Consider the following 18,119-nt stretch of genomic DNA (forward strand, 5'->3'; position numbering starts at 1 on the left):
AAAACAAAAATAGAAACGAAGTGTAAAAGTACAGAAAAGGATCGTGTCTGGCAGGGATAATCAGAAAAGCCTTCCTACATTAAATAAGATTTGAAGTCTATTTTGAGGTTAAAAGTTCCATGCAGAGAAACAAGGGTGAGAACACTTGGAAGATGGAAAGGATTTCTGGAGCAGTAGGAAAGAAGCTTGATAGAGGGAAACCAACGTAGTTTTCTGAGTAAACTGTAGAGAAAGGATGGAAAATGCGGTATTTTAATACAAACATTTGCACTAGTGCCGCAGTATGAGATTAGGAGGGTTAGAGTCTAGACTGGGAGTGTCCACTTGGGGGTGCTGTTTCAAAAAAGTGGTCGACTTGAAGGTGAAAATACACCAGGTAGAATGTCAAACAAAGAAAAGGGTCTAACATTGGACAAATTAACAAAAATAAAGTGGTACGCAAATATGAACTCTTTTCCTTATTACCGCGTACTCAGCAGCTTGGTCAAAACTGAGCCCTACAATACGCATACAGCCCTATTCGCTAATCTTTCAGAGACTACAATTCCCAGAAATCCTTGAGGGAGGTCAGGGTCCTCGTCTTCTTCCAGGGTGCAAAGTGGTTCGCTGCATGGTCTTCTGGGATTCGTAGTCTCGCAGTGTCCTTCGGGAGACGTAGTTCCCTTCCCACAATCGGCTGGGCGAGGCGGCGCCGGCGATCAGAGCAGTGCTGGGTGTTCAGGGGCCAAGATGGCGGCGCGCCGGGGACGGAGAGACCGAGTCGCGCCGCCTCCGACTGGGGGCCCCGGTCCTGACCCTGGCGGTGGAGTGCGCGGCGGCAGTTGGGCGAGTCGAAGCCAAGCGCCATATGGGACCGTGGGCTCCGTGAGCGCCGCGCAGCAGGTAAGAGCGTGGCCGGCGGCCCGCGGCTGGCAGCAAAGCGGCGTGTGCCGGGCGGTGACACGTGGACGCCACAGGAAAGGGAGGAAGCACTTGCGTGCCGATGCTGCGGGAGTTGGGTAGGGCTGAGGGGACCTAAGTTGTTTGCAGGGGGTTATGCCAGCAGAGGCAGGAACCCTGCGGCGATTCCTGGGAACGCCAGAGGGACAGTGTCGGACGTCAGAAACGTGGCCCTAGCTGGGGCGTCAGGGATTGAGGATTGGAGTTGAAGGCTAAGACTTCTTCCTAAGGATGCCGAAGAAGCTCCACCAGCTTGGCGCCGTAGTTCCTTTTTTGGAGCACGTGGGGTGTTGGGGGGGGGACGATTTCCCGGGAGAACTTGTCTGCCTCCCCCTCCCCCTAGGCGGCGCGGGCGCCCACGTGGGTAGGGCTTGCCGGCGGGGGCGGGGGGAGCGCGGGGCGCGGGTCCACGTGGGGGCGGGGAAGGGATGTCCACGTGGCTCCCGTCCCAGGCTGTCCGGCATCTAGTATCCGCGCTGGAGCCGCACTGCCGGGAACTGGGTGTGTCTCAGCCGCTCCCGCCATCTCTAGCTTGTGCTGGGACCTCTGGTCTAGAGATAGGTAGGGGCTGCCGGAGGCAACTTTGCTCAGAGCCTTAGGAGTTTTTTCTCTCTTGCCTGCGTTACTGCGACTTCCGTCAGTAAATGGTGGACTTTCCAGATGTTCTCAGAGTCGGCTTCCTAGAAATGTCAGGGTGTGAGGCGAAGGTTAGAGGACTTGAGACTGAAGGGCTGTGGAGAAATAAGTTCGTGGAGGCTTCTGTCTGACCATCTTGGAGTGAGTTGTGAGTCACAGACATTAGCGTTTTGGTTGCCTGCAGTTCTTCATATGTGTGATTCAAGGGTCATGGGAGTGTCAACTTACCTGTGACTAGTTGAATTTTTCCCTTCATTTTGTCTCTAGCATCTTTTTGGGAGGAGATTATTAAGGCGTGCTCGGGTAAATTCTCAGATACAGCTTCTTGAATTGTGTCTGTGTGAGGCTTTCTGGAATTTTTGATGGAGATAGGAAAAATTGAAGGTGGTTTGAGAACTATTGAATGTAGTTGAACAGTTAATGGGTCAGGAAAAATGTTTTGTGCTGAAACGGTGTGTGTGTCTTTAGGTTCTTCTTAAAGTGTTTTTATCTTACTATTAAGTGTTGGGCTTTTGAAAATATTCAAACCAGGTTTGCAGTGAAGTGAGGAGGAATTAGTTGTCTTTTTTGACAGCATCCCCATATGAGGTCTGATTGCAGGCTTCCCAGTAATACTAGGTCCAGCAAAATAGCCTAGGGGAGAATGACTTTCAGGGCATGGCTTTGGGATCACCCATCCTTTTCCTCCAACTTCTCATATCTTTTGTGGTCAGTGCTATTAACCATCACTCTCTTAGAGAGACGGTAGGGGTCTAAGATCCAGCAATAATAGCAGTTACACAGTCAACCCAGTGGTTATCAAGGCATCATATGTTTAAGTACAGATGTGTTGCTAAACCACACAGGTGTGATCCCCACAGTGTCCTAGTTTAACTCAAGATAGACATAATAAATAGTGGTGGGTGAGACCGAGGAAAGTGCAGGCTAGTTGGGATTCCGTAGTCATCAGAAATCTAATTTGAAGTCTACAAATGGAGGAGACATTTTTTTTGTTGTTGTTTTTATTTTGTTTTGTTTTTTTTCTTGAGACAGGGTTTCTCTGTGTAGCCCTGGCTGTCCTGGAACTCACTCTGTAGACAAGGCTAGCCTTGAACTCAGAAATCCACCTGCCTCTGCCTCCCAAGTACTGGGATTAAAGGTGTGTGCCACCACTGCCTGGCTTTTAATTGAGACTCTTAAGACTGTGAGAAACTTTTATCAGAGGGAATAGGATGTGAAGATCAAAGGCATGGCATATGGGAAAAATGGCCAGCCCAGCAAAAGGGTGGGATTGGAGAGGACAAGCTGAAGAGGCTAGCAGGAAGCGCAGAACACAAGCGGTCCTAAGGAGTTTAAACCCCATGCTAAGGGCAGGAAGATGCCGTTGAAGGAAGTTTTTTGTTTCTTTGTCTATAGTCTTGGCTGTCATCTCAAACTCAGAGAGCCTCCTGTCTCTGCCTCCTGAGTGGTGGGATCAAAGAAGGCAATGCTGTGTCTTTTGAAGGGATTTATCATGGTCCTAGGAAATAACAAGTCGTCTATTCTGTTGTTGTTGCTCCTGGCTCAAATAGCTGTATGTTTTGAAGTATATAGAAATATTAAAAAAAAAAAAGTCAACCGGGCAGTGGTGGCGCACGCCTTTAATCCCAGCACTTGGGAGGCAGAGGCAGATGGATTTCTGAGTTTGAGGCCAGCCTGGTCTACAGAGTGAGTTCCAGGACAGCCAGGACTGCACAGAGAAACCCTGTCTCGAAAAACACACACACACAAAAAAGTCTCTGTGCTGGGCTTAGAGGTAGGAGAATCAAGAGTTTAACAGTAACCTTGGTTACATAGAAGCACAAGAGCAGCCAGTGCTACATGAGACTTTGTGTCAAAAACACAAAGTTGCCTTTAAATTCTGGATGAGCAAAACTGGTGTGAGAAAGCCAACCAAGAGGTTTTTGGTTAATGCTAGTGGTGAGTTCACTTTTGGCTTGGCCTTAGCCTTTGGCTGATCCTTTTCCCCTGGGAACGATTGTACCTGGGGATTGTGAAGTGTGTGGGTGAAGCCATGTAAAGGGGGGTAGATGTCTCTATCTTGGCCTCCAGCACCTGCCGGGAGGAGATCAATGGTTTATGGAGCTGGACCTGTCTGACCCAGTGGCTGGGCTGTGGAAGGATGCAGGGCAACTAGAGGTACAGGCCACTTGCTCACAGATGACTGTTTGCTGAGCCATGCGATATTCAGCTTCTGGTTGTAATTACAGGATTGTGAAGACCTAGGTGGGAGGGGTTAGTCCCTAAAACCTGCTGCCTTCTCACTTTAGCTCTGGGCCTAGACACTAAAGTGTCCCTAAACCAGCCAGTTCTTTTCCAGCTCCACCTTTTTTTTTTTTTTGGTTTTTTCGAGACAGGGTTTCTCTGTGTAGCCCTGGCTGTCCTGGAACTCACTTTGTAGACCAGGCTGGCCTTGAACTCAGAAATCCACCTGCCTCTGCCTCCCAAGTGCTGGGATTAAAGGCGTGTACCACCACCGCCCGTCCCAGCTCAACCTTTTAAAAGGATCGGGTTCCTGGAAGCATCAGGTCACACCTGTTGGCTGTTTCTTTTGGAGGAATTGAAGTGCTCCATTTCCCTTTGCCGCAGGAGGGTGTCAGGCTGTTTGAGTCTGTTCTCAGGTCCTTATACTATGCTTCCAAGAGCAGATGTGCTTAGCTGAGGCTCTGGCCTCACCAGTTCCATTTTGGGCCTTGCCCATGCCCTGCCTATGACACTTGACAGGTTTGGGCGGATCCTACCTCATGAGAAAGCTGACTACACTGCTAGTACACAGAAGGGTGTGAGGCGGGGCCTCTCCATCTTTGCAGTCAAGGTTTCTCCTCAGCTCCCTCCCATTTGGTGGGGTTGGGGAAGAAATTCTTTCCCTAGAACTACCATTAACACATTGTGACTCACCATTGGGTCTAGAGGTATAGCTCAGTTTAGAGTCCTTAGAGTGGATTTAGTCTCCAGCACCAAAGAAAGAAGAAAAGGGAGTATGAATATTAGTTGGACATAAGACATGGTAAGGAATAATGGGTGACGATGGAGTATAGGCACATACAACTTCCTCTGTGATGCCCAGGAGGATATAAGTGAACACAATCTTATTATTTGTCCCAAAGGAATTGGGAATCTATTTTCCTCTTTTAAAAACTAATAGTTTCGCCAGGCAGTGGTGGCGCACGCCTTTAATCCCAGCACTTGGGAGGCAGAGGCAGGTGGATTTCTGAGTTCGAGGCCAGCCTGGTCTACAGAGTGAGTTCCAGGACAGCCAGGGCTACACAGAGAAACCCTGTCTCAAGAAAAAAACAAAACAAAAACAAAAAATGTCTTTTCAGAGAAGAAAAAAATGTCTACACAGAGAAACCCTGTCTCGAAAAACCAAAAACCTAATAGTTTCTTGCACTTTTATTTGTTTTGTGATAGAGTCTCTATGTAGTCTTGACTGGTCTGGCACTTGTCATATTAACCAAGCTGGCCTTGAACTCGGATCTGCTTGTTCCTGCCACCCAAATGCTAGGATTAAGGCACGTGCCACCACTTTTGTTGGGAGTAAAGGGTTAAAGCGTTCTTCTATTGTTTGTATGGTAGGGGTTGAGGCCCTGTGGATCTCTGAGTGTGCGGACAGGGCACAACTTAGGCATGCACCACCACCACCCAGCGGCAGATGGCTTCTTAACATTGATTTCCCCTCTGACAGCCTTTTCTTAAGTAGGCCAGTCTGGCCTCAAACTTGCATAGAATCCTTCTGTTTTAGTTTTCCAGCATCTATGTTACAAGTGTATGCTATGTCTTTAATCCCAGCACTTGGGAGGTCTGATTGACCCTTTTGCCCTAGGTCCATGAGGAGGGGGATGACGCTAGTTTTGTGAGTCTTTCTCGACTGGGCCCATCTCTGAGGGAGAAAGACCTGGAAATGGAGGAACTGATCCTGCAGGATGAGACACTCCTGGAGACCATGCAGAGCTACATGGATGCCTCCATTATCTCCCTCATTGAGGATTTTGGAGAGGTAAGCTGGGGTAGGGCTTGGAGTGCTTCAGACAGGATCTTTGCATGGGGAGGTTTGTCGTCTTTGGAGTCGTTTCAGAGATGGCATTGTTCTCTCAGATCCTTGGACTATTGGATGCCCAACCTGAGCCCTTGAAAGGTTTTTTGTTTTTGTTTTGTTTTTTTTTTTTTCGAGACAGGGTTTCTCTGTGTAGTCCTGGCTGTCCTGGAGTTCATTCTGTAGACCAGGCTGGCCTTGAACTCAGAAATCCGCCTGTCTCTGCCTCCCAAGTGCTGGGATTAAAGGCGTGTCCCACCACCGCCCAGCCCCTTGAAAGATTTTTTTTTTGTTATTATTTTTTAAATGATGTTAGACTGCAGACTGTCAGAGTACAGCCCATGAAGGATGCCTTCAGCTTGGACTGTGGTCCAAAGCTTATCTTTGACCTACATATATCTAGGAGGTTCATGGACACTTCTTAGCCTAATTCCAGTCTAGCCCAGGATGGCTTCCTGAGCATCTTCTGTCTCGCGAATGTCGATCTAACCCTGCTCTGTTAGGGCTGTTGGGTGAACAGTAAGAGATTGGAGCCAACGCTTCCTCTTACATAGATCCCTCTTGCTGGCAAACTAAGCTAAGTGAGTCTGGGCATTTAGTTCTTTTTATGGCTAGTAGGTTATTAGAGATCTTGTGGGGGTCCTCTTGTCTTTCTGGAGCAGAGCAGGTTATCTTTGGAGGACCAGAATGAGATGTCACTGCTCACAGCTCTGACTGAGATCTTGGACAATGCCGATTCTGAGAACCTGTCCCCATTTGATACCATTCCTGATTCAGAGCTGCTTGTGTCTCCTCGGGAGAGCTCCTCTGTGAGTATGGGATCAGGGAGGGACACAGGTTAGTCCAATGGTTCCACCCACATCTGGGAGCCTGTTCATACAGCTCTGCACAAACTGATTGGGGGCTTCCTTCCTCTTAGCTGCACAAATTGCTCAATCTCTCTCGGACACCCCCAGAACGTGACCTCATCACCCCAATTGACCCTTTGGGGCCCAGCACAGGTGGGGTAAGTCTGACCTGGGACCTTCTTGAGCACACAGAAGGGGAGGACATGCAGAGGCACCATCTGGAAAGCCTGTGCTGAGGAATGCCTCCTGAGTCTGTTCTTCTCCTGTAGGTTGAGATGTCCCTTGCAGAGTCTCCATGGGACTTCTCTCCACCTCCCTTCTTGGAAACTTCTTCCCCTAAGCTGCCTAGCTGGAGACCCTCAAAACCAAGAACTCGATGGGGTCAGTCCCCTCCTCCCCAGCAGCGCAGTGATGGAGAAGAGGAGGAGGAGGTTGCTGGCTTCAGTGGTCAGATGCTTGATGGTGAATTGGACAACTCGGTGAACAATTTGGACTTCCCCATGCACCTGGCATGCCCTGAGGAAGAAGACATGTCGTCAGCAGCAAATGTGGCAGTGTCAGCCCCTGGTGACGAGAGCATCTCCTCTTTGAGTGAGCTGGTGCGGGCCATGCATCCGTATTGCTTGCCCAACCTCACTCACCTGGCCTCACTTGAGGATGAGCTTCAGGAACAGGCTGATGATTTGACACTGCCTGAGGGTTGTGTGGTGCTGGAGATTGTGGGCCAGGCAGCTACAGCTGGTGATGACCTGGAGATCCCAGTCGTGGTGCGGCAGATTCCTTCTGGATCTCAGTCTGTGCTCCTGGATGAGTCTCTAGGGACCAATTCTGCCTTGCAGCTACTCATGCCCACCATGGAGTCTGGGACAGAAGCTGCTGTGCCTAAAGTTGCTGCTTGCCCTGATCAAGAGTTATCACTGAATTCTGCCTGCTTATTGGAGCCCAGGGAAATCATGGAGACATTGGCACCCAAGGAGCCTCAGAATCTATCTGCCAATGCAAGTCAGGGTTCTCAGAAAGTTCCCAGAAAGGGCAGGAAGAAGAAGAAGAACAAGGAGCAGCCAACAGCCTGTTTGGAAGGCTATACCAGGAGGCTGAGGTCATCTTCCCGTGGACAGTCTACTGTGGCTACAGAGGTGAACTCTCAGGCTGGCAGCTTACAGAAACAGCCTCAGGAAGAGCTTCAGAGAGAGGCTGCGGTCCCTCAGAGCAGAGGGAAGCCGCGTGCTTGGGCTCGGGCATGGGCAGCTGCCTTGGAGAAGACTGGGTCTGAGAACTTAGAGACAAGTGCAGGACAGGAAAGTCCTGCTGAAGAAGATGCTCTAGATCTCTGTCCTAAGCTGGCTGAGACTAGCCAAGCCATCCCCTCTCTTTCATTAAATGACTCTGCTCAAGCTGACTCCATGCCGCTTGACTCTGCTGAAGATGATCCGCCTACAGTCGGCAATGCCGTACCTGTTGACCAGGCTTCATCTAGTACTGAGCTGGTTGGTCCTCTCCCAGTAGGCCCAATGCTGACTAGCCCAGTCATGCCTGACAGGACAGGAATTGAACCTGCAGTGGCTGTTCCCACTTCAGGTAACTTGTCTCCAGCTGATGCTATCCTAGCTAACACAGTGGCAGTTGACACTGTTCCAAATGACCTGGCTCCAGTAGATCCTGTGCTAGTTAAGTGCAGACCAACTGATCCTAGACGTGCGGCAGCAGTGGCGGCAGCAGCTGCTGCTCAGGGGAATCGTCCTTCCCTAGGGTCCACAGACCATCCTAAGGTCATCACTCCTGAAGTCAAGGATGGTGTAGGTCCTCTGAAGGTGGAAGGTAGTACCAGTGCTACAACCCAGGAAGCCAGACCTCGGCCTCTCAGCCTATCTGAGTACCGTCAGCGAAGGCAGCAACGGCAAACAGAAGCAGAAGACAGGAATTCTCAGCCCCCAGCTGGCAAGTGGCCTAGCCTCCCAGAGACACCCAAAGGGCTGGCAGATATCCCTTGTCTCGTTCCATCAGCCCCAGCCAAGAAGACAGCTCCACAGAGAAGCCCTGTAGCTGTACCAGAGACTTGTTTTGTGTCTGGGGGTTCTAACCCTGCTTCTCCTACTCCTGAACCATCTGCAAGCAAACTTATGGTTTCAACTCACTCTGAACAGGTGTTATCTCATGAGATGCCGCTTCCAGTTAGAGCACTCCCTCCTACTTTGCAGTCTGTGGCTCCTGCTGGGCCCGTCCCTTCTACAGTGCCCACTCCTTTGCCTTTCCCTCCGAGCATACCTCCTCTGCTTCCTTCAAGTGGTCACGGAGTCCCCAACCTGCCCCCGCCTCCCTTGCAACCTCCTGGACTTCCAGTATCAATGAGACAAATGCCACCTGACCCCTATACTCAGTATGCCCCTGTGCCACCCTGGCCTTGTTACCCCTCTGTGTCCCCTTCTGGCTATTCTTGTCTGCCCCCACCACCAACGATGCCCATAGTGTCTGGTACTCCTGGTACCTATGCTGTACCCCCAACTTGCAATGTGCCTTGGGTACCCCCTCCTGCACCAGTTTCACCTTACAGCTCCAGCTGTGCCTATGGATCCCTTGGGTGGGGTCCAGGGCTGCAACAGCCTCCCTTTTGGTCTACTGTTTCTCCATCTCCGTTGTCTTCAGTCTCTACTGGAAGAGCTGTTACTCCATCCAATGTAGAACCCAGTAGTAATCCAGCTGGTCCTCCTGAAGATATGCTTCCTGTGCCAGTGACTCCTTCCCTAAGTTCTGGGCCAGCCAGCCCCAAAGCTCCACCAGTAGAACCTACAAAGCTGGAGGCTCAGCCAGTGCCTGTATCTCCCCAACCGAAACACAAAGTGTCCACCTTGGTACAGAGTCCCCAGATCAAGGCTCCACCAACTCTGTCTGCTGAGGGTATAGTTACTGGGGAGTCTGTATCAGAGAGGCTAAAGCCTGAGACCCAGGAGAACAGACCAAGGGAGAAACCCGTCTCTACGGCTATCAAGGCTGTTCCCATACCAAAGCAGAGCACTGTTGCAAAGCTGCCTGCTGTCCATCCAGCCCGTCTAAGGAAGCTGTCCTTCCTGCCTACTCCACGCACTCAGGGTCCTGAGGATGTGGTACAGGCATTCATCAGTGAGATTGGTGAGTGACAGACAGTGTGCTCAGTACAAGAAGGGTGCAGGGGTTGTCTGGAAGGAGTAACTTCCATGAGGCTGCCCTTTGTTGGATTTCTCTGGGAGTGTCTTTGAGATATGTACCTCTAGTTTTACTCGCTCTTGCTATGTGCTGCTCCCTTGGTTCACTCGCTTTGCTGCACTGGGAGTCATGTAAAGGGAGATGCGCTCGGGGCCTGTGGACTCTGTCGGTGAGGGCTAGATTTCAATCCTGTGTTGTGTTCTCTCACAGGGATTGAAGCATCAGACCTGTCCAGTCTATTGGAGCAGTTTGAGAAATCAGAAGGTGAGGAAACTTAGGTAGTTTGTTCCAACTCTTATTTTTGTCTGTGCTTACTTTGGGTTTAGCTTTATAGTCGCTTGAACTGGGGTAGAGGGTAGAGGGCAGTCTCCACCATCAGAAGAGCCACTTAACTGGCACAGCATATCACCTGGGAGAGTAGTCTATACCAGGGACGTGGTGTATAACATTAGTCATTAAAAGAGTAGATAAGGAGAAGATGCAGGGAGCTTGGGATAGGATGGGATGGGGACTTTCTCTACAGGGAGGCAACTCTTCAGTTGAGCTTTTGAGAGGTGGGATTTCATATGATACACGTAGCATATAAGGCAGAAAAAAGACACATTGGATGGGCTCCTGTAAGATGCGTTTGGAGGGCTTAGCAGTTAAGGGCTCCAGCCGCTCTTCCAGAGGTCCTGAGTTCAATTCCCACAACCACGTGATGGCTCACAACTGTCTAAGTGACTTTTGATGTCCTCTTTCGTGCAAGTGTACATGCAGATAGAGCACTCATATGCATAAAATAAATGTCTTTGAAAAAAAAAAAAGATGCATTTGGAGCCAGGTATTGTGGCACGTTTTTAACCTCAGCTCTCAGGAGGCAGAAGCAGGTGGATCTCTTGAGTTCCAGGCCAGCCTGGTCTACAGAGTTTCAGGACAGAGAGAAAAGCCCTGTCTCGGGCGGATGTTCATTTAAAAGACAATGAGGAGCATGACTTCAAGACAAAGCATGGTGCTAGGTGCTGTGGAGGTTACTATATTCTCTTCTAGAGAAATTTATTGTGTCAGTGGGGCAAAGAATCTGCACAGGTGACACTTGAGTTGGTAACAGGTATCTGCAGTACATGGTAGAGTACAGAAGAGTGAGACAGGAAGGCTGTGTATTAGAAATGTAGTTCCATGTGAGAAGCAGTGCTTATCCTGGTCCTGGTGCCATGGTCCTGGACTCAGTTGCTAAATAAGTCTAAGGTCAAGTATGGTGTGTACCTTTAATCACATCACTGGGAAACAGATCTTTGAGTACAAGACCATCCTGGTTTATATGGTGAGTCCCAGGTCTGCTGGGCTGCTTACTGAGACCCTATTTCAATTTATGGCTAGGAAATTAGTTTGGTCCATCAATTTGGACTCTGTCTCACATTCAGTTGGGAGTGGGTATTTCTGAGCAGAAAAGAAATAATTAAATCTCATTGACTAGATAGCACTGGAGGAGACTGGATCTGGGCTCAGTGGGGGAGGCAAAGCTGGCTTATTTCTTCTCTGGATATCAGGATGTACTTCTATGCCACTTTGGTTTGGAACATCTGGTTGGGCTTTTAACTAATATGATTTCTTTACAGCCAAAAAGGAGTGTCCTCTCCCGGCTCCTGCTGACAGTTTGGCTGTAGGAAACTCAGGGTAAGTATGGAGATAAGTGCGAGTTACCCTACAGCTGTTGGTCAGCAGCCAGCCGACTTCTAGTGTTTTCCCCAATTGTTTGCCCCCTTCTCTGTTACCACCAGACCTTGTCATGGGTGACGAGTCGGGGAGGGTATGTACTTTCAGGAATTCCAAGTGCCTTGGAGGTACCCCTTAATTTTTGGCAAATTTTTCTTTGGGATTTTTTCTTTTCCATTATCAGACTTCAAGCTTGTTCAGTGCTGATGATGGGGTAGGGGAAATAGCTGGGCCTTCCCCTAACTCCTTGGAGGGTGCGGGCACCCAAACCCCTTTACTTTGCAGCATTCTAACAATGAGAAGCCTCCTTTTTCACAGTCCTGATCTGCTGAGCGTGTCCTTCATACTGGGTTCAGTTACATTTGAGCTTGATAGGCAAGGTTCCTTACTGAAGGAGGGGTGGGGGGCTGTGCAGTCATTTCATTGAAGATTCTACCTAGTCAGCCTGCCTCCTGAAATTTGGCAGAATTGAGGAAGCCCCATCTACACCTTGGTCACTAAAGCGCTTCTGTGTTATAAGACTGGGGCCATGTTGGGCGTCTTTTTTTTTTTTTTTCTTCTACATACACTTTTCATTGCTTTTTGAGGAAAGCATGTACAAGATATTGAGGCAATGAACCAGGCTTTCCCTTTTCCCCCCTGCCAGCAGCATTGACACTCCCCAGGAGAAGAAACCCCTAGACCGGTTACAAGCCCCAGAACTGGCCAACGTGGCAGGTGGGTTCAGGTTGTACTCCGGCTTAGTCTGTGCAGCACGAGTGCAGTATTGCTGTGCTGTGCACCAAGGGTGTATCGGCATTGGGTACAGACATCTGGTCTCCATTGTTGTGTTAATGGTCAGGGGGGCAGATGTCGATGTCAGTCGGAAGTGAGGGGCAGTAAGGGGAGGATTATATAGAATGTTGCCCTAAGCCGAGGCTTGAGAACAATCACCGCTGTCAGTCAGATGGTAGCTTTCAGAGGATAAATGGAACTGCCTGACTGAATTGCAGAAGCAACTAGTTTGTTATTTGCAGCTCTGTGAGTGGTTTGGTTTGATCCGGGAGAGTAGAGGCTGATTTAAGGTAACGGACAGAAATCGAGCAAGAGTCAAGGCTAGAGGTCAGCTCCGGGTAACTGTGAATGCCACACAGTCAGCTGCTTGAACTTCATCCTGTACATGTATTGGAGAAACAATTGAAAGCATTCTCATGTTGATTATTTTGGACGGTTTGTCTAGCAGGAATCTAGGAAGCAGACAGGTATGGAGCCTGAGGGAAGTAGGTAAGTTTATGGTATGAGTCTAGGTAAGGTGCAACCTAGAAATTAGGTAAGGCTAGGTGGAGGAGTTCACGTAAGCTTGAAAATGATTCTAAATTAGGTAGGACCTGGTCACTAGGCAGGTCTAGGTAAGGTCTAGGTAGTTGTGGCTGGCCTTAGGTGTGCATCTCGTTTATTAAAGCAGTGAGAGAGGCTGGGCTGACGGTGATGTTAGTACACTCTGTGAGAAGTAGGATCTGGAGCCTAGAGACACAGAATTTGGAGTGTGAAACTGGATCTCACCCTGCTATCTCCATCCTCCCTCCCCCCACAGGGCTCACCCCTCCAGCCACCCCTCCCCACCAGTTATGGAAACCCCTGGCTGCTGTCTCACTGTTGGCCAAAGCCAAATCTCCTAAATCTACCGCCCAAGAGGGAACCCTGAAGCCTGAAGGAATTACAGAGGCCAAACCTCCAGCTGCAGCCTGCCTCCGAGAAGGGGTCCATGGCCCTAGTCCAGTCCATGTGGGCTCTGGAGACCATGACTATTGTGTCCGAAGCAGGACACCCCCCAAAAAGATGCCTGCTCTAGTCATTTCAGAGGTGGGCTCCCGATGGAATGTCAAGCGCCATCAGGACATCACCATCAAACCTGTCTTGTCATTGGGCTCAGCTACTCCCCTACTCCCATGCACAACTACTTCCCAGGAGCCACTTGATCACAGGACTAGCACTGAGCAGGCAGATCCTCCAGCGCCTTGTTTTGCCCCATCCACCTTGCTGTCTCCTGAGGCCTCACCCTGCCGGAATGACATGAACGCTAGGACTCCCTCTGAGCCCCCAGACAAGCAGCGGTCAATGCGCTGTTACCGAAAAGCCTGCAGATCAGTCAGCCCCCCAAGTCGGGGCTGGCAAGGCCGCCGTGGCCGCAGCAGCCGTTCTGTCAGCTCTGGGTCCAGCCGGAGCAGTGAAGCATCCTCGTCCTCATCGGTGTCTTCCTCATCCCGGTCCCGGTCCCGGTCCCTCTCCCCCCCCAACAAGAGGTGGCGAAGGTGAGCTTTGATGGCCTGTTAGAGTCTGACCTTGGGAAGTTCCTGCACTCTTGTGGGTTACTTTGAACAGGTCATGGGCTAACTAATGTACTTTCAGTCACTATGGCTTTCTTCTTCCTTTTCGTGGATTGTTGGAGTCTGTTTACTTGAGCTGTTCCTTGGGTAGATAGCAGGTGGTATAATTGGGGTTATTTCATGTTATTACATTTGGTGCTCATACGTGGTGTTTGGTATTTTTTTGGTATTAATGCAGGATGGTGGGTTAATCTGACATGCTGGTGAGATGGCTGCTAGGCTCAGTGACCTTAGTGTGAACCTGGAACTATATGGTGGAATGAAACAAACAGTTCTCCTCTCACCTCTGTATGCATGTTTTGCCACACACATACACACATGATAATTGTAAAAAGGGGAGATTCCTTGTGGGTAGTGCTGCAGTTGTAGATCAGTTAGTAGACTGCCGCCTCGAATGCATGAAAGCATGGACTTGATTCCCAGCACCTCGTAAACTAGACATGTTACATGCCTGTAATCCTAGCACTGAGAAGATGGAGGCAGAAGGGTCAGAGGTTAAATTATCCTTGGCTACATACAGAGTTTGGGACAGTCTGGGGTATTTGAGACAATGTCTCAAAAAAAAAAAAATGAACAAAACTGGTGTTTTAGCACTGATACCTGTCTTCAGAGATGTCTGTGAACAGTAGTTCTGACATGGGTAGCCTCCCTCTCGCCTTGGTTACAGTATTCCTTTGAGATCTATCAAGAGAACAGTTAGAACTCAAGATTCTGGTACCTTGCCCCAGCACTGTAGAGTAGCTGTCAAAACTAGAGTTAGCCCTCCATCTCCCAAGTCTCCCTGAAGGTCCTTCCTCTTTCTCATTTGTTAGTTTTCCATTTTCAATGGCATGGTGGAAAATATGCAGTAATTAAAAAGCTTAGTAGTAATAGAGGTGTATCAAGGATGCAGAAGGCCCTGGTATAATCTTCATCAAGAAAACGAACTATGCGTGCTAGGCACGGTAGCACAGTCCCAGTGCTGGCAGGGTGAGACAAGAGAATCTCAAATTGAAAACCGGCTTGGGCTGTGTAGTAAGCCCATCATCTCAGGGAAAAGGATAAAAACGATAAGTAAAACTGGAAATGTGCTTGACGTATCTAAAGTGTTATGAAGGCTTTCCTACTTGTTACCTGCAATGAAAACTTTCTGAAACTCTTCCTCTTCCATATATTTATGGTCCTGAGCGTCCTGACAGAGAGGCGAGTCTGACCTGGCTGAGGTAGTGGAATATACCTGTCCCGTTCCCATCATTCCAGTGCCCTTTATTACAGGTCCAGCTGCAGTTCTTCTGGACGGTCCAGAAGGTGTTCGTCCTCTTCCTCCTCCTCTTCATCTTCCTCCTCCTCCTCATCCAGTTCCAGAAGCCGGTCTCCCTCTGTGTCCCCTTGCAGGAGAAGTGACCGGAGGCGGCGGTGAGCATGAATATGTGTTTGAGGGCAGGTGCCTGAGGGTTCTGAGTCTTGACTTGTATCTGGGGGGCTGATGGTACCTCTCTTGCCAGGTACAGCTCTTACCGTTCGAATGACCATTACCAAAGGCAGAGAGTGCTGCAGAAGGAGCGTGCAATAGTGAGTAGGGCAGCAGGTGGAGGGAAGAGCTCACCCTGTGCCACGAGCCCAGAGTCATCAACAACTGCAGCTCTGACTCATAGAGTGTCACTTTTCCTTTATCCAATATAGGAAGAGAGAAGGGTTGTCTTCATTGGGAAAATACCTGGCCGAATGACTCGGTCAGAGCTGAAACAGAGGTTTTCTGTTTTTGGAGAGATTGAGGAGTGTACCATTCATTTTCGTGTCCAAGGGTAAGACTTAAAATGTTAAATTCTTTTATTTTTTTTTATTTTATTTTTTGGTTTTTCGAGACAGGGTTTCTCTGTGTAGCCTGGCCTGTCCTGGAACTCACTCTGTAGACCAGGCTGGCTTTGAACTCAGAAATCCGCCTGCCTCTACCTCCCAAGTGCTGGGACTAAAGGCGTGCGACACCACCGCCCGGCCTGGTCCCCTGTTTTGATAGGCGGCTCTACACACCAGTGACCTGTGGATGATTAGGAGAAAGCTTGTCCGCTGGGAGACAGCAGACATGACTCAGGGGTTAAGAGCTTGTTCTGCTCTTGCAAAGGGCCAGAGTTTGGTTCCCAACACCCACATCTACCACCGATAACCATCTGTAACTGTAGCTAAATCCTTACACATTGATGTTTCTGTCTTCTCTGTCTTCTACTGTGCTGGGCTGGGTGGGATCCCCTTCGTTTTTATAATCAGAGGGTTAGCCATTGGGGAAATGAGAAGAAACACCTCTATATCCTGGGTGCTGAATCTTCTCCATGACATGTGTCCAAATGGCTGACCCTTTCCACTAGTGACAACTATGGTTTCGTCACTTACCGTTATGCTGAAGAGGCATTTGCAGCCATTGAGAGTGGCCACAAGTTGCGTCAGGCAGACGAACAGCCCTTTGATCTCTGCTTTGGGGGCCGAAGGCAGTTCTGCAAGAGGAGTTACTCTGATCTTGGTGAGTGATGGAGAAGGGCTTCTTGACAACATTAGAGAGGAAGGCTAGATTTGGATTGGACATACAGAGAACTGAAAGGGTGGGTGAGTGGGAGGGCCCTCCCACATTCTTCACAAGCAGGCAGTTTGCCTCCATAGGCTTCTTGGATGGGCCCTGGCTCCCATTTGAGATGCGTGTGGTAAGAGACCTTTGTTTGTCCCTCTCTGCTTTTGTAGACTCCAATCGGGAAGACTTTGATCCTGCTCCTGTAAAGAGCAAGTTTGATTCTCTTGACTTTGATACATTGTTGAAACAGGCCCAGAAGAACCTACGGAGGTAACCCTGGGCATTCCTCCCCCACCCATTTCCTCTGGAGGTGTCCAACCTCTTCCACCCCCTCCCCCACTCTCGGGGAGAGAGCTGCTAGTGTGGAAAATGACTGTTTTATAAGGAAACGGAGAAAACGTTAAATAAAAATGTTAAATCGGGATTTTTAAGTGGTATTTGGTTTTTAATAACAGGTATTGAACAAATTAACTTGGATTTCTATGTAAGGTGGGTCTGAGGGGAACATCTAATAAACATGAACTAGAGGGAACTCCAGAGTGTCCTTTCTGTGTGCTAATGTCTGGTGTACTTGGTATTCTCAGAACACAATCAAGGCCTTCACTGAGTTCCTAGGACCCACCCCTCTTCTGGTTAGGTGTATGGTCACATTGACTTAACTTGGCTTCCCACATCTATCACACGTGAAATAAGTCAGGAAAAACTTCTCAAACTTGACATGAGATATTTATATTTTGTCAGTCTCCTGTATTCTAGCCTGTCCTCTAGTTCCCTGTATAACTAAAGATGACCTTGAGCTCCACCCCACCCCACCCCCAAGTGCTAGGAGTACAGCATACATGGTCACTATAGCTGGTTTATATGGTGCTGGGCATTGAACCCAGAACTTTGTGTATGTTAGCAAGCACTCTACCAGTCCTGTCCCCAGCCTGTTTCGTGTGTGGGAGGGAGCATATGTGTGTACAGGCAGTAGGACACTTTCTTAGTCCCACTCTCAGGAGTGCTGACCTCCCAATCTTGAAGCTCACTGGCTTGGCCATTGAGCCCCTAGGAAGCCATTGTCCACCTGCCCAGCGTTAGGATTTCATAGGGACCACATCTGACAGATTGCTTTTTCATGTAGGTTCTGGAGACTCACTCAGTCCCTTATCATTAGACAAGGGTTTCAGGCACTAAATCACCCCCTAGTACTTTTTTACATTTGCAGTACTGGGTGGGGTTTGAATCCAGGGTATTATTGAGCTAACACAGCCACCTTTTTGGGGTGGAAGGATAATTGTATGCATACACACACACTCGTCTATCATGTGTGGAGGTGTGACCCCTATATATGCGTGCTGGAGATTTGTGTCAGGTATCTTGCTCCTCTCCTTTGTGTTTTTGTGAGTCAAGAATCCCTGGCTGTCCTGGAACTGGCTTTGTAGACCAGGCTGGCCTCAAACTCAAAAGATCCTCCTGCCTCTGCTTCCTGGGTACTGGGATTAAAGGTGTGAGCCACCATACCTCAGCTGAGTATTTGAGACAGGCTCTTGCTGTATAGTGTTCTAGAACTTGCTATCTAGGGCAGACTAGAGCTACTAGGCTTGTGCATGGAGATATTTTTACAATACAGACTCTTGTGGGATGGAGGAGACACAGTTATTTGTTTTTGCTTTTTTTGTTTTTTCTTTTTTTTCTTTTTTTGGTCTGGTTTTTCGAGACAGAGTTTCTCTGTGTAGCCCTGGCTGTCCTGGAACTCACTTTGTAGACCAGGCTAGCCTCGAACTCTCGAACTCATAAATCCGCCTGCCTCTGCCTCCCAAGTGCTGGGATTAAAGGCGTGCACCACCATCGCCCGGCGCTTTTTTGTTTTTTTCAAGCCAGGG

The 18,119-nt window shown here is 49.1% G+C and overlaps 1 protein-coding gene across 5 annotated transcripts; it reads left to right on the forward strand.

Annotated features, from left to right (window-relative positions):
* The first annotated feature begins 681 nt into the window (after nt 1-681).
* On the forward strand, nt 682-16,786 carry Pprc1 (PPARG related coactivator 1). Of its 5 annotated transcripts, none has more exons than XM_028774799.1 (14): nt 682-882; nt 5,417-5,590; nt 6,289-6,435; nt 6,546-6,632; nt 6,744-9,600; nt 9,865-9,918; nt 11,253-11,310; nt 11,996-12,066; nt 12,923-13,640; nt 14,970-15,110; nt 15,200-15,266; nt 15,378-15,499; nt 16,058-16,209; nt 16,425-16,786. In XM_028774799.1, the coding sequence occupies exons 1-14, from the start codon at nt 730-732 to the stop codon at nt 16,526-16,528; spliced, it is 4,905 nt and encodes a 1,634-aa protein (XP_028630632.1). In that variant the 5' UTR covers nt 682-729; the 3' UTR covers nt 16,529-16,786. The 5 variants fall into 5 exon arrangements, with proteins under 5 accessions (XP_028630632.1, XP_028630624.1, XP_028630647.1 ...); XM_028774791.1 differs by having other exon boundaries at nt 684-882; nt 6,286-6,435; XM_028774814.1 differs by having other exon boundaries at nt 684-882; nt 11,999-12,066.
* The last annotated feature ends 1,333 nt before the right edge of the window (nt 16,787-18,119 follow it).

Source organism: Grammomys surdaster, unplaced genomic scaffold (assembly GCF_004785775.1).
Source record: "Grammomys surdaster isolate TR1022 unplaced genomic scaffold, NIH_TR_1.0 66, whole genome shotgun sequence".
In the NCBI taxonomy this organism is placed as follows: Eukaryota; Metazoa; Chordata; class Mammalia; order Rodentia; family Muridae; genus Grammomys; species Grammomys surdaster.